This window comes from Drosophila melanogaster, chromosome 3R, assembly GCF_000001215.4.
Source record: "Drosophila melanogaster chromosome 3R".
Taxonomy (NCBI): Eukaryota; Metazoa; Arthropoda; class Insecta; order Diptera; family Drosophilidae; genus Drosophila; species Drosophila melanogaster.
The window spans coordinates 31,735,501-31,755,123 of NT_033777.3; the positions used below are offsets into that span (position 1 = coordinate 31,735,501).

General features: G+C 47.2%; 9 protein-coding genes and 1 non-coding gene across 18 annotated transcripts; 5 read left to right on the plus strand and 5 right to left on the minus strand.

The window, feature by feature from the left end:
• Window positions 1-2: 2 nt before the first annotated feature.
• On the minus strand, window positions 3-1,463 carry CstF50 (Cleavage stimulation factor 50 kD subunit). The gene is made up of 2 exons (NM_143626.3): window positions 445-1,463; window positions 3-390 (listed from the first exon to the last, which is right to left on the minus strand). The coding sequence occupies exons 1-2, from the start codon at window positions 1,378-1,380 to the stop codon at window positions 52-54; spliced, it is 1,275 nt and encodes a 424-aa protein (NP_651883.1). The 5' UTR covers window positions 1,381-1,463; the 3' UTR covers window positions 3-51.
• Window positions 1,464-1,534: 71 nt separating this feature from the next.
• On the plus strand, window positions 1,535-2,499 carry CG11563 (uncharacterized protein). Its single transcript, NM_143627.3, has 3 exons — window positions 1,535-1,739; window positions 1,816-2,100; window positions 2,159-2,499. Exons 1-3 carry the CDS (start codon window positions 1,642-1,644, stop codon window positions 2,397-2,399), a joined length of 624 nt encoding a protein of 207 aa, NP_651884.1. The 5' UTR covers window positions 1,535-1,641; the 3' UTR covers window positions 2,400-2,499.
• A 468-nt stretch (window positions 2,500-2,967) lies between these two features.
• On the plus strand, window positions 2,968-7,806 carry eEF1alpha2 (eukaryotic translation elongation factor 1 alpha 2). Of its 4 annotated transcripts, none has more exons than NM_079872.4 (5): window positions 2,968-3,029; window positions 4,277-4,364; window positions 4,817-5,669; window positions 6,127-6,332; window positions 6,410-7,806. In NM_079872.4, exons 3-5 carry the CDS (start codon window positions 4,847-4,849, stop codon window positions 6,767-6,769), a joined length of 1,389 nt encoding a protein of 462 aa, NP_524611.1. In that variant the 5' UTR covers window positions 2,968-3,029; window positions 4,277-4,364; window positions 4,817-4,846; the 3' UTR covers window positions 6,770-7,806. The 4 variants fall into 4 exon arrangements, with proteins under 4 accessions (NP_524611.1, NP_996315.1, NP_733449.1 ...); NM_206592.1 differs by having other exon boundaries at window positions 4,820-5,669; NM_170570.1 differs by lacking the exon at window positions 2,968-3,029 and adding an exon at window positions 4,160-4,209.
• Window positions 7,807-7,989: 183 nt separating this feature from the next.
• On the plus strand, window positions 7,990-8,748 carry Tbca (Tubulin binding cofactor A). The gene is made up of 2 exons (NM_143628.3): window positions 7,990-8,337; window positions 8,393-8,748. Exons 1-2 carry the CDS (start codon window positions 8,129-8,131, stop codon window positions 8,514-8,516), a joined length of 333 nt encoding a protein of 110 aa, NP_651885.1. The 5' UTR covers window positions 7,990-8,128; the 3' UTR covers window positions 8,517-8,748.
• Window positions 8,749-8,781: 33 nt separating this feature from the next.
• On the plus strand, window positions 8,782-9,678 carry CG1896 (uncharacterized protein). Its single transcript, NM_143629.4, has 2 exons — window positions 8,782-9,438; window positions 9,501-9,678. Exons 1-2 carry the CDS (start codon window positions 8,819-8,821, stop codon window positions 9,619-9,621), a joined length of 741 nt encoding a protein of 246 aa, NP_651886.1. The 5' UTR covers window positions 8,782-8,818; the 3' UTR covers window positions 9,622-9,678.
• On the minus strand, window positions 9,672-10,577 carry awd (abnormal wing discs). 3 transcript variants are annotated; one of them, NM_001300696.1, is made up of 2 exons: window positions 10,270-10,577; window positions 9,672-10,090 (listed from the first exon to the last, which is right to left on the minus strand). In NM_001300696.1, the coding sequence occupies exons 1-2, from the start codon at window positions 10,441-10,443 to the stop codon at window positions 9,758-9,760; spliced, it is 507 nt and encodes a 168-aa protein (NP_001287625.1). In that variant the 5' UTR covers window positions 10,444-10,577; the 3' UTR covers window positions 9,672-9,757. The 3 variants fall into 3 exon arrangements, with proteins under 3 accessions (NP_001287625.1, NP_476761.3, NP_001287624.1); NM_057413.4 differs by having other exon boundaries at window positions 10,270-10,484; NM_001300695.1 differs by having other exon boundaries at window positions 10,270-10,428.
• A 367-nt stretch (window positions 10,578-10,944) lies between these two features.
• nero lies at window positions 10,945-12,058 on the minus strand. The gene has a single exon (NM_143630.2). The coding sequence runs from the start codon at window positions 11,973-11,975 to the stop codon at window positions 11,067-11,069; it is 909 nt and encodes a 302-aa protein (NP_651887.1). The 5' UTR covers window positions 11,976-12,058; the 3' UTR covers window positions 10,945-11,066.
• Window positions 12,059-12,142: 84 nt separating this feature from the next.
• On the plus strand, window positions 12,143-16,394 carry CG1910 (uncharacterized protein). 3 transcript variants are annotated; one of them, NM_143631.3, is made up of 4 exons: window positions 12,143-12,586; window positions 13,707-14,021; window positions 14,081-15,086; window positions 15,145-16,394. In NM_143631.3, the coding sequence occupies exons 1-4, from the start codon at window positions 12,506-12,508 to the stop codon at window positions 15,210-15,212; spliced, it is 1,470 nt and encodes a 489-aa protein (NP_651888.1). In that variant the 5' UTR covers window positions 12,143-12,505; the 3' UTR covers window positions 15,213-16,394. The 3 variants fall into 3 exon arrangements, with proteins under 3 accessions (NP_651888.1, NP_733453.1, NP_733451.1); NM_170574.2 differs by lacking the exon at window positions 12,143-12,586 and adding an exon at window positions 13,059-13,185; NM_170572.2 differs by lacking the exon at window positions 12,143-12,586 and adding an exon at window positions 13,496-13,552.
• On the minus strand, window positions 16,325-19,205 carry salt (salty dog). Of its 2 annotated transcripts, none has more exons than NM_001300697.1 (7): window positions 18,883-19,205; window positions 18,350-18,509; window positions 18,092-18,209; window positions 17,804-18,023; window positions 17,490-17,739; window positions 16,898-17,430; window positions 16,325-16,831 (listed from the first exon to the last, which is right to left on the minus strand). In NM_001300697.1, exons 1-7 carry the CDS (start codon window positions 19,116-19,118, stop codon window positions 16,483-16,485), a joined length of 1,866 nt encoding a protein of 621 aa, NP_001287626.1. In that variant the 5' UTR covers window positions 19,119-19,205; the 3' UTR covers window positions 16,325-16,482. The 2 variants fall into 2 exon arrangements, with proteins under 2 accessions (NP_001287626.1, NP_651889.3); NM_143632.4 differs by having other exon boundaries at window positions 16,325-16,834.
• On the minus strand, window positions 18,024-18,091 carry mir-1014 (mir-1014 stem loop). Its single transcript, NR_048527.1, has one exon. It is a non-coding gene; the product is annotated as a mir-1014 precursor RNA (primary transcript).
• Window positions 19,206-19,623: the final 418 nt, after the last annotated feature.

Sequence of the window (19,623 nt, forward strand, 5' to 3'; positions counted from 1 at the left end):
GTACATATTTTATTCCTTAAAGTTTTATTCGATTGGTGTAGCTTCATCCGTTTACTGATTATTTGCTCTTCGGTACCAGAAACGTGCCCGAAAGTCGTCGGAGCAGGTGAGGAAAGCAGGACCATTGGGCGAATGCGTAATATAGCGGACAGGTCCGTTGTGTCCAAGCGAGTTAAGGGTCAGGCGGCAGCCGTTACGGGAGTTCCACGAGCAAAGCGAAGTGGTGGCCTCGTCGGGGAAAAGCACGTAATCCTCTGTGTGGTTGAATACAGCCTCTGTCTGGTGCTCCTGCTTGCCGGTGGTTCCAGCGCCCGTGTACGTCTGAATGGGACGACTGGTACACAGCTCCCACAGATAAACCAGTGAATCCATACCGGAAGATAGGAGGTACTAAAATGAATAAGTTAAAATCTTGCACAGCCACTACCCATAGTGTCCCATTACCTTTCCATTCCGCGTAAACTCCAGTGAGCATATTGCCGCTCCGCCATGCGCCTCGGCAATGGTGTTGATGCACCGCCCGCTGATCCCATCCCATATTTTGATGTCACCATCATAGCTGCCTGTGGCGTAGAGTTTCCCCGTGGGCGAATATTTCACGCAAGTAACTCCAGCCTTGTGCTGCTGCGAGGGAATGGCACTCACGAAGCATTGGGTGGTGGCCACATCGTAGACCCGCAAGACGTTATGTTCCGTTCCGATGGCTACGTAGTCACCAGTAGGATGAAAAGACAGGCACAGCACCGGCTCGCAGTCGGTGAACACCTTGTGGGCCTTCTTTACCGAAGGCTTGGCAATGTCAAACAACTTAACAGTGCCATCGCGCGAGGCGGAGGCCAGGATGTGCTCCTTGGGATGGAACTCCAGGTAAGACACTTCATCAGTGTGATCATAGAGCGTGCGAATCACTGGATGGCCTTGTTGTTCCCTGCCCGGCTCGATATCTTCGGGCGCAGACTTCGCCAGCATCCGCTCCACGTCCAGAATCTTGATGCTGGCATCCACGCTCCCGGTGGCCACCAGGGAACCATCGCAACTGAAGGCGCCGGCGCGACAGGCCTGCTTGTGCGAGGTCACATACGCGGTTTCGTAGGAATGTGGTTCCGGGGCCAAGGCCGAAGCCTCCGGCTCGAATTCCAAGTCTATGCCGGGCAGCACATCATCCGAGTTGGTTTTGTCCTTGTCGCTCAGCGTCTGCATCCCTGCAATCATTACGTGCAGCAGGCGTTCACTGGGAGCGCACTGGTCCGCCTTCACCAGCATGGACAGCTCCATGGCGAACTTCTCCAGGCCGTCGTACATCAGCTGGCTGATCATCAGTCGGTAGAGTATCTCCCGGTTCTTCACTAGGTTACTGGGGTCCAAAATCTCATCACGCATGGTGGCTTAATTTATATTTTGTTTCCTACGGATATAAACAAAATCTTGTAGATAACGCCGTGCCGTTATCGTTATCGAAAACATTTATCTTGCCGGTATGTCATCTCTAGCTATGCGGTATTGAAATACTGAAATCAGGGTTTCGGTATTTTACGGTCCACGGTCACTCCTAACAGCTGCAACACGTGCGGTTTTAAAATTGTTTTGGTCCCCTCAATTGATTTTAAACATTGTTTGATTCATTAATTAAACCTCTCAACAATGAAGATCCGCAAGAATCATGCTCGCAAGCGTTATCGCTACAATGTAAACCGCAAGACGATGAATAAAACCCGGAGTTCCACCGGAAAAATTAAGGAGTAAGTTGGATCTTGGTGCACTTACAGCCAATAGAGTCAACAAGTTTACGAAAACCTTCTGTTATGATCTTACCAGTCCCAGGATGAAAAAGATGTGGATGGAGGACCAGCGTGTGGGCACCAACTTCAGTGAAATGGGGTTGGCCAAGGACGTCAACAAGGCCATTGCGATTCCCAGCTACAAGAAGGACCGCCTCCTAGCGGCCCGAGTTGTGAATGGGTTTCTGGAGGAGGAGCTGGACGAGGATGAGCGGCGTGTATTGGGCCTCAAGAAACCAGTCGTAGAGGAGGGTCCAAAACGTGGACACGTAGTCCAGGAACTAGAACAACTGGCTAGCGAGCGAGCCGACCCAGAGTTCAGGTAAAATATTGATTCTGCAATGGAAAACTGTCAAAATACAGGTTTTGTATTTGCACAGATTACCCAAGGGCGTGGTCAAGGAACTGTCCTACTTTCTTAACAAACATAAGTTTAACTACAAGGCGATGGTTGCCGATCGGAAAAACTTTGGCCAGTGGACGTGGCGGCAGTTCCGCTTGAAGATTCGCAGATTTATGTCGATTCCGGAGCAGTTTAACGTTTACCTGGAGCAGAAGAAGTTGCCCGTGGGCGTGAAACCGGACTGGGAGGAATACGAGTCGGACAGTGAATGGAAATAATGGCTCTTGACCAATGTACATTATAGTCGTTTTCGGGTTCTAATGCTATTAATTGTAATGTTTAGACTTACTTTAATTCTTTTAATACAATAAAATAGGCAAGTAAAGACGAACGCAAAAGGTCTACGTATTAAAGCATTACTGTTAATTACATTACATTACTATTAACAGTATTTTTTCAAATTCCTTTCTAACATTTTTGTTCTGTCAAATTTTCTATTGTTCTGTCGTACGACAGGACGAGAGAGAGAGAAAGGAAGGAGCTTGCGTCTTATTTCAACGCATAAGCGAATAGTGTGCACAATGTCTTTTGCAATTAGTGGTGAATGTGCATACTTTTAGTGACAGTCCGTGAAAGTACTATATTATTTTATCTGCAAAAGACTCAGTTTAAGAGAATATAAAATATTCCATGAATGGTAGTAAAATTGTATTACTATTTTTATTTTGGTACGTTTTATACTTAAGGGATGGAAACTTTATTTAAGTCAAGAAATCCGCATAATGCAATAGGAAACCCAAGGCCCTTGTCATACATGGAATCCTGTGCCATCTCTAGGTCGGAATCAGTTCAGCTCCGTTCACCTCAGCATCGTTGCTTTTTCGGTCTTTCCGTTTTGTGATTTCGAGGTAAGTGCACGCAGAGCTCCCGTTAAATTGTGAAAATATTAATAGGCATTGATTAGTTGTGGAAATGTAAAAAGGGAAAGTCCCAGAATTCCCTACCCTGCATTATTAGGCGAATTTCGGTTCGATTTTCCAACCTAAAGAAAGTTCTAAAGTAAAGAAAGTTCCGAAAAGTGAGAGAGTGTAAGTGATTTGCGCTGCCGGCCGGTCTTCTCATTCCTTTTGCATAATAGCTGTGTAAATCGATTCGAATTGGAAATTGGTTTTCCAGCGACCTTAAATTGCAAGTAAATTAATAAAGTTGCATAGACTTTCGAATTCCAACATGGCGACCGGCTGCATGTGTGTGCGCGTTCGATTTTGCCTGGATTGTACCCGTTTCTCCTTCCCGTTCTCAAGCCGTTTATTCCCGAGTAGTTTCTATTGGAATTCGCAGGCAAAAAAAAAATATCCGCGGCATGATGACACATGGTTAGCAGATTATTTTCCTGCCCTGCATCTCTGACGAAGTATTTTTGCATATTCTTTCCCCCTTCATTCCCATTGCTTCTTCCAATTTGCACTTCGATGCAAATACAAAGATTTAAAAATAACATGCAGGAAAATCGGCAAGTGAAACTGTCACTGGGGTAGAAAATAAATCACAACGCCCTGCAGTTCTCGCCGTCTCTTTCCCTTCCTTCTCTGCATGACCAGCAAGTGCACTGCGCCCGTTCGCCGTCCCTTTCTCTCCCGCTCTCTCCATCTCCCTCTACAGTTTTTCACCCTTTGGAATCGCGGAATTTTCGCCGCACGACCGCCACCGAATGCCGATGCTTTTGGCCATTTCCCTTTGAATTTTCTTCCACCGTGCTGCGAAAGCTGCCAAATTTCGGCATTTCGACATTTGGCTTTAATTGAAATCCGTTTGGGTGTGCGATTTTCATTGGTTTTCCCACTAAAAACGCCGGCCGGCACATTTTCGCCATGCACTGCCGCACTTCCCGGCTTTCCGACGAGGGTTTCTCTTCGGCTTAATCCTCTCCAGCCGAGGAGAGTGCATTTTCCCAGTACGCACACTTCGGCTCCATTCGTTTCTGTCTGGGGCTCGTTATTGATTTTTCGCCCGGTGCACTTCGGCAGAGGATATACACGGCAGTCTTTAACCAACAGACACTTGGCCCGGTCGTGGTCCGGCTGCAGAGTACGGAAGATCCGCATAGAGTTTAAAAACTGCCATTTTTATGACAACGATTTCCTTCTAATTCTAGGATATAGCGTCGCGTGGGTTTGTGATCAGTTTCTAAGTGCGCAGCGTTGCCGAGTAATAAGAAACTCTAGAAAGTCTCGTGAAAACAGGTGAGTTTTTCTGCTTGTAAATTCTTGCTGCATACATTTGTGGGCAAAAATATTATGGGAATATGGGTGTATTTCTCAATCGTACACATTAGTGTCCATAAGAGTCCGTAAAAACATACATGTGTATTTATATTTTTCCTATTATTCAGTATAAGGCTTAATTTGAACTAATTGGTAAACTTTTCGCGTGATTTTCGTGTTTACTCTTGAATTGTTTAAAATTCGTATTTTCGAAATATAAAAGTTCAATGGTTTTCCCTGGTGTACGTTTGTGCCTGTCCGTATGAAGTGTGCTTTTGGTGTCTACACCACGATGACACGACCCACAGCATACAGACGTCACTCGTCTGCACCACCCATTAAGTTCAGACCCACATTGGCATGCTACCTCCCCGAGTACGGAAACCACCCACTTTGCTCATCCGAATACCTGCATCCCTTCTGTCTCCCAGCAGCTCTAAAAAATAGCTTAATCTGCAAGGATGGGCAAGGAGAAGATCCATATTAACATTGTGGTCATTGGCCATGTGGACTCCGGCAAGTCGACGACCACCGGCCACTTGATCTACAAATGCGGCGGCATCGACAAGCGTACGATTGAGAAGTTCGAGAAGGAGGCCCAGGAAATGGGAAAAGGCTCCTTTAAGTACGCCTGGGTACTGGACAAGCTGAAGGCAGAGCGGGAGCGGGGCATCACCATCGACATTGCCCTATGGAAGTTCGAGACGTCCAAGTACTATGTGACCATCATCGATGCCCCTGGTCACAGGGATTTCATCAAGAACATGATTACCGGTACCTCTCAGGCCGATTGTGCGGTGCTGATCGTCGCCGCCGGAACTGGAGAGTTCGAGGCCGGGATCTCGAAGAACGGCCAGACCCGCGAGCACGCCCTTCTGGCATTCACGCTGGGCGTGAAGCAGCTTATTGTGGGCGTCAACAAGATGGACTCCACTGAGCCGCCGTACAGCGAGGCCCGCTACGAGGAGATCAAGAAGGAGGTGTCCTCGTACATCAAGAAGATCGGCTACAATCCGGCCTCGGTGGCCTTCGTGCCCATCTCCGGATGGCACGGCGACAATATGCTGGAGCCGTCCGAGAAGATGCCCTGGTTCAAGGGATGGTCCGTGGAGCGCAAGGAAGGCAAGGCAGAGGGCAAGTGCTTGATCGACGCGCTGGACGCGATCCTTCCACCCCAGCGTCCCACCGACAAGCCGCTGCGCCTGCCGCTCCAGGACGTCTACAAGATCGGAGGCATCGGAACCGTACCAGTAGGTCGTGTGGAGACTGGTCTCCTCAAGCCAGGTAAGGCTCCGGGTTGATGAGGTCGGGTGTGGGCCCTCTTTTCTCTTTGGGCACTTCATACATGTATTCTGCAAAATTTGGGTCGACAGTGGGCTGGCATCCAACAGCCACCGCCTCCAAAGCGGAGCCCGCAACGAAGTCTTGCGCATGTATGCATTATTGAGCGAACGTCTTCGTCGAGAGCGAGACCCTCCACCTCATGCACTTGGTGAAATTCTCACTCCGAAGAGCTTCCATTTTCAACATGAAAGTGAAAGGCCATTAAAATAAAATAACCCTAGCTAACATATTAATATATGTAGAGCTATTGATTCAAATAAAAATAAATTGGAGTTAGTTCGAATAATATCGCTCCACGTTTCTCTCTCTGTATGCACCCACCCCCATCCAAATGTCTACACATAACGTCCGGATATGTAACTTCGTTTCGGTCGCTTCGTTTCCGGTTTCGTTTCAGGCATGGTCGTCAACTTTGCGCCGGTCAACCTGGTCACCGAAGTAAAGTCTGTGGAGATGCACCACGAGGCTCTCACCGAAGCCATGCCCGGCGACAACGTTGGCTTCAACGTGAAGAACGTGTCCGTGAAGGAGCTCCGTCGTGGCTATGTGGCCGGCGATTCCAAGAACAATCCTCCTAGGGGAGCAGCCGACTTTACCGCTCAGGTAGGGTAACAAAGATGAGAAATCTTTGATAGTTGAACTCATCTTTGTTTGGTTTTTTTTTTTCTTTTTGCCCACAGGTGATTGTGCTCAACCATCCGGGCCAGATCGCCAATGGGTACACTCCCGTCTTGGATTGCCACACGGCGCACATTGCCTGCAAGTTTTCCGAGATCAAGGAGAAGTGCGACCGCCGTACGGGCAAGACCACCGAGACGGAGCCGAAGGCTATCAAGTCCGGGGATGCGGCCATCATTGTGCTGGTGCCCAGCAAGCCGTTGTGCGTAGAGAGCTTCCAGGAGTTCCCACCGCTGGGACGGTTCGCTGTGCGCGACATGAGGCAGACCGTGGCCGTGGGCGTCATCAAGTCGGTGAACTTTAAAGAGACGACCTCGGGCAAGGTGACAAAAGCCGCTGAGAAGGCACAGAAGAAGAAATAACTAGGGTGCCAGCAGAACAACGTCATCACTCGAACCCAACAACAACAAAAACAGACGGCTAGAGCAACAGCAGCAACAACACACAACAACAATACACATGTCAAAATTATAATACCCACTCGACGATCAAAATCACACCTTGACTCCATGGCAAGAGAGACACCAATTACTACTATTACTAGCTGCTGGGAGAAGCGGCAGATATTAACCGAAATCGAGCAGATTATACCCTATATAATAACCACACGTACGATTAGCGAGGAGAGGAGCATCAGGTGCAGCGAGGATGCGAAGGAGGAGCCCTTCCAGCTCGCCGGGTCGGTTTTGGTCGCCTTCGCCGTGGTGGTCTACTGCAGCTATCTGAACATGTATCGTCACCGCAAGTCCTTTCGTAGGAAACCACCCGCTAGCCACTCCGCAGAGTGGATAGGGGCCTCCGGAGCACTGCTGTAGCCCGCCCCTTCGATATATACTCATCTCTACAACTAACCTTACACTTGATTAGCAGCCACACATCCGGTCGCATCCACCTGTTTCGAATGGATTTTAAACACTTTTTATACTTTTGATAAGTCAAGTCGGAGGCATTCGATTTAAAATCTATTGAAATATGTAATTTCCGAATTTAGTTTTAAACCACGTCCGCGCTCCCAAAAATCCCCCGAACCGAAAAGACTACATTCGCGATGAATTCAAAATTTCTCTTGAAACCAAAAGACAAATGCTTAAGAAGTATTACAAAAAAGAAATCAACATTACACACATAATCATGCGGTTTTTGAAAACATTATAAATGTTTAATCGAGCCTCATTTGCATTTGCATATTACATAATATACGTTAGCCACATGTCATCTCATTGCCCATAATAACCTGCATCCTGCATATTATACACGTTAATCTCACACTCTGAATTTATACAAATCGAAGACAATTGTAACCGACACCAGAACAATTCTTGGATACAGAACATGTTGCTTGATAAAAGATCTTTTAAATGATGAGAAAAATAAAGGAAGCTTAACCGTAAAATACCACACACGAACGCCTTTTAATTGAAAAATACTTGAATATCTATGAAGAAAATGAAATCAGTTTAAAATGAAATTCAAATTAAGGCGGTTCCGAGTGGTTCATTTTACTCGTTCCGCCGATAGGTTGGCAGCCCTGGTTTGGGCTCTGACTCACTGGGCGCTCTGTACAAAAACAACAAAGACTGCACTACATTGCCAACTACTCCGAATCTCAGCCGGCTGTTCGAAGTTTAGTCGAATTAACTGTGATTCATGCCAGGAAGTCCCCGTCGAGCTTCACTAACTTCAGTTCATAGGCGAACGCAGTAGAACGCAGCCCAACAAAAATGACAGACCCCCGCATCCGGCAACTGGTGATTAAATCCGGAGTGGTCCGGCGGTTGACCAGGGAGAAGTACTGCTACGCCAAGGAAGTGCTGACCGAGCAGGCGCGGTTGGAGAAGCTCAGGGGCGACGGAGCCGACGACCACGTACTGCGCAAGCAGGAGGAGGTCATCCAGGAGTGCATCATGATGGTGCCCGACTCCAAGAGAAGGTATGCATTCTTCCGTTTCCCCCTTCAAAAGCCTAATGGGACGTTCCTTTCACAGACTGCAGAAGGAGTACGAGGTACTGGAAAAGTACCTCGCCGATGAGCAGGACCTGATCGAGACAGATTCGTATAAGAAGGCAGCAGAGATCCTCAAAGATGCCAAAGCTGAACTGGAGACCTAGAACCACCCCAAAACTTAATTCACTGCCCCTAATGTCAGCATTAATGCAAATTCCTGATGGCAATTCCATCTCCGAGCTCTGAGCTGCAGAGCGGCTTGAATCCACACATACTGAGCTAATACTCTTCCCCTTTGTTTGTTTTAAAAAAATAACATTATATTTTTTTGAAAAGGAATCGCCTAGTTGCTGGTGGCGTTCGCCTCACTTTTGCTAAATAAAAATAATAATCTATAATTAAATATTTTAAAACTACCCCCAATGTGCACCTTCAGGCGTTTACCAACACCAACAACCAAAATAAGATGACTCCGCCGCACAAAAAGCATAGATTAAGTGAAGTTAAAGCCAAGATTCAGCAAGTTATATCGAGTTTGGGGCAACTGGAGCAACAGAGCTGTGGAGCAGGTCGCGATTTCGATGTGCACCGGGCGGAGGAGCTGCAGCGGAGCACGGCAACCCTGCTGGATGAACTTGACCAAGTACCGGGCCAACAAGTAGTCGACGAACAAAAACAAAGAAAACGCCGGCGACGCTTATATAGACGAAGCCAACATCGGGTGATACGTGCAACCGTCAAATCTGAGGCTGCAGAACAGAAGTTCTCCATAGAACCGCCCCGAAATACCGCACTGGAACAAGCGAAGCACATATCCCTGCGAAAACAACGCGATGCTGCCTCCATTTTGGAGACCTTTGATCTTCTGGAGAAACTTTGCGAGTCTCGTGGAGGAGACAGAGCCGCCCTTTGCCAAAAACTGACCCACATGCGTCTTGTTTGGCGCAGAGTCCAAGAAGAGACTCAAGCTGGCCATGTCAAGGAGTCCAAGAAGGTGGCTTCACTTGAATCTCAATGGAAGGCTGTGTTCTTCGGCCGATCCTTGCCAACTCCCAAATTAAATAAGGGGAAATTTCTTGAAATTCGGTATGTCTAGGGAAATGCATTGTCCGGCGGGAGCTCCCTTTTAATTGCATCGCTTTTTCCAGCTCCACATGGGATTCTTACATAAGCTACTGTGGAAGAGGCTCCTCTATACCCAGAGGATGGGTGCTACCGCCAACAAAGCCTACAGCTCAGTGGATAGGCTATCGACTATCCTTAACTTAATATCATAGAAACCTTTCCAAAGCTCACACTCCTTATAAAGAAGCAAGATTATATAGTAATTATTGTGGAATTTTATTTCTTTAGAAGAATCAATCTGTATTCAGCTTAGACGAGGGCAGACAGTTAAAGTAGCCGTCTATTCGTAGATCCAGTCCTTGGCGGCCGGGGTCCAGGTGACCAGCTCCTTTTCGTTGAACCACAGGGCGATCTCCTTCTCGGCAGACTCGACGGCATCGGAGCCGTGGATGATGTTGCGTCCGACCTGAATGCAGAAGTCACCGCGGATGGTGCCGGGCAGCGAGTCGGCGGGGTTGGTGGCGCCGAGCATCTGGCGACCGGTCTTGACCACATTCAGACCCTCCCACACCATGGGCACCACGGGGCCGGAGTTCATGTAGTTCACGAGTCCGGGGAAGAAGGGGCGGGCGGACAGATCAGCGTAGTGCTTCTCCAGCAGCTCCTTGGAGGCCTGGTTACAAAACGGTTCGTTATCAGTTAATTGCAGTTCTGACCTCTAAACACATGTCATTCCGCGATGACGCCTGCACCCAGCCTTTGAGGTTAGGTCCGATGGCAACCCCGCGTGGGGCAACCCGTTTCCACGTATTTATATCTATTGATTTCTTCCTAATTCAATTATCCGCTTACCCAGGTGAACTTCAGGGCGACCAGCTTGAAGCCCTTCTGCTCGAAGCGCTCGATGATCTTGCCGACGAGCCCGCGCTGGACGCCATCGGGCTTGACCATGATGAAAGTCCTCTCCTTGTTAGCCGCCATTGTCGCCGAGATTACAGAAAAGAATGCCAAAATTGTGCCGAGCATCAGGAGCTTCATGTGTTCGCCGTTGCAAAAAAATCCCGAATACGAAATGCCGGCAAGGTGAATTGTGGGAAATCGTCAAGTGGTCACACTGGGCAGCCAGCCGCGTTCTTGAGTTTTTGTTTTTGTTGGGCGATTTAAAGGATAGGAAAATACTTGTTATTTAAATTCCAAAGCGGAAATTTGAGTGCATTGCTAAAGTATTCATATTTTTTTCAGTTTATAACCGCTCAAATGGGGCTGCCATGTCGCCTTGTACTTTGAATTTCAGAATGTATTCTGAATGCATTTCATCGAATAATTTAAAGCAAAAATAACGAAAACTCAATAGTATTATTTTTAATTACTAGACACATTAAAACATTTAAAAAAAAACAAAGAGTTGCCCACAGTTGATGATAAAATGCCCGTCAAACTAGGATAGTTACTAGGCACTCATTAGCATCAGCATTCCCACCAGTTGATTCATCCATCCAGCAGGTTAATCAAAAACCACAGGGAAGTCACGTTCAAATTTCTTTTTATGTCTCGATAAGATTAGGTCCATGTGATCACAGAAGTGACAAAACAATACAAGTTTACGACTAATATATACACAGCTGGTAGATGCAAATGTTCGGCGAAAATCACTTGGTCGCGTCTAGTTTGGCTAGGCCGTCGGCATATTGGAACTCCGGACTGTTCTCGTACTCGCACATGTCCAGGGCGATGACGCAGCTCTCCTTGACCACGCGCTTGTCGTCCTCGGCGTAGCGGTTCAAGATCTGAATGCAGTCCTCTGTGGCGATGGCGCCAAGGGCCTCGGCACACTCGTGACGCACCATTTCGTTTTCCAGGCGATCCTCCAGATTCTCTTGAAGGAAGGGAATGCTGCAGGGTTCTTGCAGCTGGCCCAGTACGAAGGCCACCTCGTGGCGGAAGAGGGCGGAAGAGTCCTTAAGTCCCTCGGCAATGGCCAAGACACTCTCTTCGGTGCGCAGATTGCGCAGGCTGAACATGGCCCTATATCGATCGAACAGGCTCTGCTGGGCATCCAGATAGATGGCCTTCAGCTCGGTGACGCTCTTGTCGCCCGCAGTTGGCGGTGAGGGATCAACGGAGGCGTAAGGGTTGCTGTCATCTACCTTTTGGCCACTCTGCAGCCAGCGGACGCGGTCCAGAGCAATGGCACATGTTTCGGCCACCTCCACTACCGGATCTTGTTTGTACTCCTCCAGAATTGGCAGCACATCTGGATGACCAATGGCGCCCATGGCCTCCGCAGCCTCGTGGCGCACCATCGGCTCCTGGGTGGTGTCCTTTAGCACCTTGGTGAGGATGTCTAACGCCTGTGCGTCCTGCATCTGACCCAAGCAGTAGGCCAGCTCATGTTTGAGAAGGGCCGAATCATCGTCAAAGGCTTTGCTGATCGCCTCGATGGCCGCTCCTCCGCCGATGTTCTTCAGCGTGAAGAGGGCTCGAAAGCGCTCTTTCAGTGGGCGTTCCTTGTTGTTCAGAACGCCTCCAATGGCCTCGATTTGCTGCTGCGAAACCATTTGTATGCGGTGTGGACTTATAAATAAAAAACTGCAACGGGCCGCGTGTGGTGTCGCAATGTGGCCATACACTCAGTACTTGGTAATACCAAAACTACAAGTAATCGATATGACGTGGCTATCGATGGACTATGAGTCGATGAAACGGCGCTGCCAACGCGTTTAGAGTACAAATTGTGCAGCACTAGCAAGAAGCAGTTTAGTTACGTTTACTCCGTAGAAGCGCGATACAAAAAAGTCAATAAAAGGGTGAAAAGCGAACGTTCTAGACACAGAAAGTATTCAAAAATACTGACTCAGTCCTGGCGCAGCATCGGTGACCAAAAGAGCGGCTCTTCACGGTGAAAAGTTTCCGCAAAATCGGCATTTCTGAAAGTTGCGCGTTCACGGTATGCGAAGCGTGGCGTGTGTGTCGAGTTGAGTTACCTGTAATTGTGTGCGCCTGCGAGAGTGGAAGTGGAGTAAACCTCGCCACCGTTTTGAAGTTTTGGAAAGATATAGGGATAACCGCCCAGCGTTTATTTTAAACAATGTCGGAGGCAACTGTGGCCCAAAAGCCGGAGGCGGTGGAAGATGTGAATGCGTCGACGGGGGACGAGAAGCAGACTCCCGTAAGTAGCCGCACATACACATATTTAGCGACAATTAACATAGCACGGCGATAACGCACACCAACACGGGCTCCGCTTTGCTTTGCCCGAATTATCTGCGGTATTTTTCCAAAATAACTGTGTGTGTATATGGGCACTCGGATGTGGTGCATTTTCACCATTTCCCTTTGTGCGCTGTGTCCGTTTCTATTTACGTTTCTTTTTTCAACGGCTACCCTCGTGTGCGCGCGCTTTTTGCTTTTTCCTGTCCACTTTCCAACTCCCCCTTCCCCCGCCTGCTGAGGAAGCCAGCAGCATGTGTGCGTGTGTGTATACGTGTGTAGCTACTCGCCGAAGAAGAAGAGAAGAGGAGATGACGAGAGAAGCAGGGCAATCGGCGATTCCCTTTCAGGCTCACGTTTTGCCGCTGCCGCCGCGTCTCGTTTGTTTTTATTTTTGCTTGTTCCCTTTTCGACTTTTTGTTGTTTGCTGTACTTTGTCATACAAGGCGGCACGAACACTTGCATCCGCTCCGCGGTGTTGTGCATGTGTATGTATGCGATACGTTGCGCTCTAGATTCGGTTCCATTTTTTAGCGGCGACTTTACTAATAGATATACGTACGTACACATCGATGTCTAACTCAACTCCTCCGATCGACAGCTATTAATGTGGGGGTTCATTTGGGGTCTGTTGTGTGAATTCAGCTGCAAGCGGGTCGATGCGGGTGCAATTGCTGCGGTCACTTGGCCATGTCAACAATAGTACAGTGCGCACTTGGATTTAAACGCTTAATTATTGCCGATAAGAGTTTAAATATAAATACATGATTCTGTTTCTTCTATATAATTGTATTTTTGAGTCACTAATAAAGCGCCGTGGTTTCAGCCCATCTTGCACATGTTTTGGTGTTATAGGGAATGCACTTTTAACTACAATGTTTCATATGACGAAACATTAGTGAATCAGAAAAATATGGAATATCAGGTATATTAAAAAAATAAAAAAAAGGCGTAAAATAGCATCTTCATTCCCTCAAAGACAATTGCGTTTTGGCGGGAAATCAAACTTACAAAAGTAGCACTACTGCTTATGTATACTGAAATATAACTTACCGAACCCGATCTCTCCTCTATTACAGAAACGCACTCCCAAACGCCGCTCGTTCATTGAGCGGGCGCAGAAGGAAAGCGAGGAGCTTGTGCGAACAATGGGCGGAAGCCTGGAGCTGGCGGGCGGGCGGCGGACGCGGTCTAGCACTCGAGGAACGCCGACGCGAGCCGCCGAGGCAGTGACGCCGCCACCCAGCAAAAAGGCGCGCACTTCGCCGGCCTCGGCCACAAAGGCCAGTGCAGGAAAGGGACGCGGAGCACGTAAGCTAGACGTAGGCGCTGATGAGCCCGAGCCTGAGCTGGAGAAGGAGAAGGAGAAGGTACAGACCTCGGTCAAGGGAAAGGTAAGCGAATTATCTGGTCTTATTATCATTGAAAACTAAATAAACAAGCTTATTTTAAGGGAGCTGTCAAGAAGGACAAGAAAGAGGTCAAGAAGCAGGAGAAGGCAACTGAGAAATATGCGCCGGAGGAGGCAAAGGAAGATGTAGCTGAGGCAAAAGAGGAAGACGCCAGTCCCGCCGGGGTCCAGGACCAACCGGATGGTGTGGAGAATCTTCCTTCAGTGGCGGAAGCGAAGCAGAATCATGTCGATGAAGTCAAACCAATATCAGAAGAACCTGGGAATTCAAGCGAAGAGGTGCCAAAAGCTGAAGAGCCCCTCAAGTCGAGCGGAGAAACGTCGGAGAATGGAGCCGCTACAGAGACTGCCGCTGCACCTAAAGAACCTGCTTCTGTTATGGATGTGGACGAAGATGAGACGCTCGTCGAAAACACACCATCCGCAAATAAAGAAAAGGCATTAGATGACGAAAAAGAACCAGAACAGAAGTCAGAGGAACATGCAGCAGCAGTTTTGGAGTCCAAGGAGCAAAATGAGCCAGCCAAGGAGCCCACACCAGAACCTATGGAAGTGGACGGAAGTTCGAAGGGCAGTTCGGACACCGCTCAAGTAGACACACCAGCCATCGAAAACGTTTCTGCCGCTCCAGAAACAGAAGCAGCAGCAAAGACTACGGAGTCTAGCAATGATGTGGTGGAAGTGGCCACAGAGGGCAAAGAAACAGTTTTAGAAGTGCCCGCTGCCGAGCCCAAGGAAGCCGAAAGCACTGTAGAGTCCGCGGAAGAGCTTACGGAAACCAGCACCGTGGTGGTGACTGAGCCGAAGGAAGCCGCCAGCAGCGAAGAGGAGCCTAGCAAGGTTGTGGACTCTGCGGAACCCAAGGAGGCAGAGAGCAATACGGATGAGAGCGCCACGCCCGTTCCTATTGATGTTTCTACCGCCCCCGCATCCAATGATGTCAGCAAGCCCTTGGAAATCGATACAACCTTGGTTAAGACTGCCGACAGTCCTGCAAAGGAACCACAGGAAATCTGCGAGGTCAAGAAGGCCGAAATTAATGTAAATGGTAAGCTGGAAATACCTTGTTAATCATGGACTCAATTAATACCAAGTCTCTTTCCAAGGTGAGCCCAAGATCGTCAACAGTTCCGCCGAGGTGGGCGAGAATGCTGCGCCCAAAGTGTGTAACTAAACCAATCCCACCGATGGACAATCAACAACTTTAATGCGTTGCAGATGTGTAAAAAAGCGTCTTCATCTCGCCCGCCGAGTTGGTCTGATGTTGCCAACTACATGCAAACATTTAAGAGTTCCCCCAAACAAAGCTACAATATTCTTTTTTAATTGATAACTTGATTTCGTACTCCGAAATCCCTTAACTTTGATAATAGTTCGCGTCCTCCAGTATTTGGTTGACGCGAAGGACGCCATAGGCTGCAATCGATGCTGGACTTTCAATGCTGCGGTGTGTGCGTCAGCTGGACAGAAAAACAAAAAAAAAAAGTACCCTAAGACCCTCCCACCCACTCCCCCCGAAATGCACAGACAGATTGTAAAATGCATCTTAATATAATATGTATGTGGATAATTAATCAAATTGGAATCAAACAAATTATACATTAACGGAAAATGTATGTAAAATAGATGTTTTTAAATTGTAAGCCATTAATATCCTTAATTATAAAACCAATTGGACAACACTCAAAAAATAAGCAAACGGATCGCGGACATATTTAAACTATTGTAACACAATACAAATGGTCTGCGGCTTTAAGATACGTCTATGCATAACTTTCACCCTTTTTGGACATTTTTTTAAGTATTTCAAGCCCGTTTCGTTTGAAGCATTTAAGTTTTTAAAGATCCAAATGAGCTCATTGGAAACTGTTGTGTTAGGCAAAGGTCTCTTCCGGGCGATCTCTCCTAACTTAATTCGTAAATACAGGCTAGAGTACGAGGAAACTTTTTCAATGAAAAGAAGAGAAACACAAATTCTAATAGTAATACTAATGATAAATAATATAATACACACAGCAAAAGCGTATATTAGTTTTGGAAGCCGTTGCAACTGAAATGATCAGTCAGACCGTTTTTGTATGTAGCATATCTTCTGTATAAGGCATTCTTCATTTCAATATTCTTTTGTAAATAAATCTTAAATATATACAAGAGAAATTAAACTTGTTTGGCCATTATGAAAATGGATTCGGTATTGTATCTTGTCGTATGCTATATGTGTTTTGCGTTTGAGAATTTTAGTTCCTAATTGAATTGATGTCTCTCGAGAATTTTTTTTGTTTGGATAAAGTCTAATTCATAAACATGTCATTTTATTTCAGAAATAGTCGTTACTAAATATTAAAGCAATCTTATTAGAACTGTAAGCATTTCATTATTATGCTTATTCGCCAATTCCTATTCAAACTTAAAAATTCGAATGCAAATGTACAGATGTGGTAATACTAAGCTTCTGTTGCGCTGCCGTTTTCCTTCTCCTTGATTTGCTCTTCGGAAAGCGGCGTCTTCAGAGGCAATTCCTCGAGCTCCAAAACTGGACTTGGCTTGTTCAACATGCTACGCACGAATGGCGAGTAGAGCTTGGGGTTCTGCTTTTCTTCCTTGTCCAAGGGCCACACATAGCTCATGGGAATGGCCCACGCGAAGACTAGAAGAGCACCTAGGACCTTGTACCAGTAAAAAGATGTGTCGTAGATGGAAAAGTCGCGATTGCTATCGAATGCGGTGGTAAGTTCCTTGGGAGCTTCCAGCGAGGGAATCGCAGTTGTGCCAACGTTGGTAACATTCTTGTTTCTTCTGAAAATAGTTCCATTGCAAAAAGTTATTTTATAACATTTATATATTACATTCACTACTTACATCGCATTCAAGATGACCTCGAAGCCCTTGGCCTCGCACTGGTCCAGCCCATTAGGCAAGGGATCGTACTTAATCAGCCCAGCCTTAAAGTTCATCTGGCCATTGATGATGATCCACAGCATCACCAGGCAGCTGAAGGCAATTCCACTCACCGCCACCTTGGCATTGCAACGCGGCACAAACATGCCCAGACAAAACACTCCCACGACAGCGCCCATATTAATGCCGGTAATCGTCCACATGGTCTGAATAATGGAGTTAAAGTTCTGCACGATGAAGCCGCCCACTATGCAGTACGCTCCCATGACCACAATCACCAGTTTCATAGTTGCATTAGCTTTGGCTTCGGAGTGATTGATTCGCGGCTTGATGTAGTCGAAGTAAACCACTCCGGCAAAGGAATTCAGACTGGCAGAAAGGGAACTCAGCGAGGCACTGAAAACGCAGGAGATGAAGACGCCGGGCATGCCCATCATGTGACCCATTATATCCTGGATGAAGAACGGCATCAACTTGTCTGGCTTGCTGACCAGCTGAAAGAAAGTAAATATTAAATAAGAATTAACCTGAGGCAACGGATCAGAAATCTCACTCCAGCCTGAATGGGATCGCATCCGTAGTAGTAGGCAAACATGATGATTCCGGTGAAGCAGGTAAAGGACATGATGAGTAGGAAGCCAACGCCAGCCATAAGCAGACACCTCTTGGCGTGGCCATACGAGGGCAAAGACACAATCCTCTGGACGCAGCTCTGGTCAAGGCCAAGCTTACCTGTCCACATCAGAAGGCCGCTGGCCATTCCACTGATGAAGGTGAGGCGCAGGCGGGGATCGATGCCAAAACTAAAGAAATCACATTCGACATTAAGCAAAACTATATGAAATGTTAAGCCACCCATTTACTTGCCTAAAGTCAAAACGGCCCCCCTCAGCGGCGTTTTCCAAGACATTGGTTATGCCTCCTGTGTTCGAGGTACCCAAAATGGCCACTAGAACAACTGAGATCAACATAACGCTTCCCTGGACCACATCTGTCCAGACAACCGCCTTGATCCCGCCAAGCATCGTGTAGAAAACGCAGATGGACGAGACCACCGTGTTAATCAGATGAATGTTGTATCCAGTAACTGCAAATGAAAATGAATTTTAATTCAACCACTGACGCGCCTGCGATTAAAATCTATTTCCATTATACCTTGAGAAAAGGCCAGCGAGGGCACAAACATGTACACGGGAAGCATCAGAAATTGGTTGAGGATAAAGGTGATGGTCACCAATTGTCGTGTGCGCTTGCTAAATCGCAACTCAAGATACTGAAGAAGAAAATGAAATCGAGATTGCTTATGAAGAATGTTTGTCTAATCAAAGGAACAAGAAACTGTATTAAAAGGATTCAAACTGGTTTGCAGTTAAAGAACCTCGTTTCTAAAAATGTTATGTATCCTTTACTTACCTCGTAGCAATTGGAGACATTATTATCGTAGAAAACGGGCACAATGATATATATAAGAACGGGCACAGACAAGACCATGGCCCACACCACGAAGATCATATTGAATCCAAAGGAGTAAGTCTCCGCCGGAACGGACATCATGGCCACTCCAGACAGCTGGCTGAAAAGGATCGAGAGATTAGTGGAAACCCATTGTGACCTTCCTTTAGATGATGAGCCCTCCTAAGGTCATTTCAATTAACAACTCGTTCTGGCCTGGAAAAAAGAGGGGCTCGAACCTTAATTGATCTATTTCACAAGATTCGCGGTATTAGTGAAATTCATCTAAGCTTTTTTATGGCCGCAATAACCGGCATGCGCATTTGGATAAGATAGACGGATAGACGTACGAGACTAGAAATAAATGGCTTAAGAGAAAGGAGGCCCGATACAACGACACTATCTTTATAACCCATGGTGTGTCTGGTGTGCCTCACTGGCGCTACGGAGTGACGACATGGAAATTTATGGGAAAAAGCGTGCGGGACACTCACCTCGAGACAAGGGAAATGGCTACAGGAAGGGTTGGCATCCTTTTTCCACCCTGCAGGTACTCTTCAGTGGTGTTCTTGGCCTTCGAGAAGAAGCCGAAGTAAACTCCAATTCCTGCCGAGGCGCTCAGCATCAGGGAGAAGACTATGTAGTCCGTGAGGCTGAAGTGGAGGTCCTCCAAGGTAGCAGTCGTGGCAGTGGCCACTGTGCTGGCCAAATTGCTAACACTGCTTGCCATACTTAAAATCGCGAATTGGGAAAGACCGAACCGGAAACTCCTCGCTGCTTAGGTGCTTAGGTTTTGGAGGCTGCCAGCACACTTGTGGGGATCTGATCTTGGACACCCTTCTTAAGTAGCTCCTCGAGTTAGATGACCACCCTTATCTCGACACGATATCTTAGCATGTGAGTCGTAATCGGAGCAAATCGTAAATCAGGAGTGCTTCTTATCTGGCCAACTGAGAAGGGGCCGATGTGAGGGGTTAGCATCTGGAATTCCGGAGGCGTATGCCCTCCATAAAGTACCAACTTGTCTATTAATCGTGGTCTAAATACGTATCCCTTTTGAATAATGCGGCCACTAAATCGTTTATAAGCGGGCTTTCCCTATCACCAGTAGCAGGAACCGAGAACATTGGTCGGCATCCCCTGACTTTGATAATGGAACCTTTGTCTGTGAACTTGAATCACCAGACGGTGGTTTTTACGTACATGTTACGCATTTGCGAGAGCAGTGACGACCT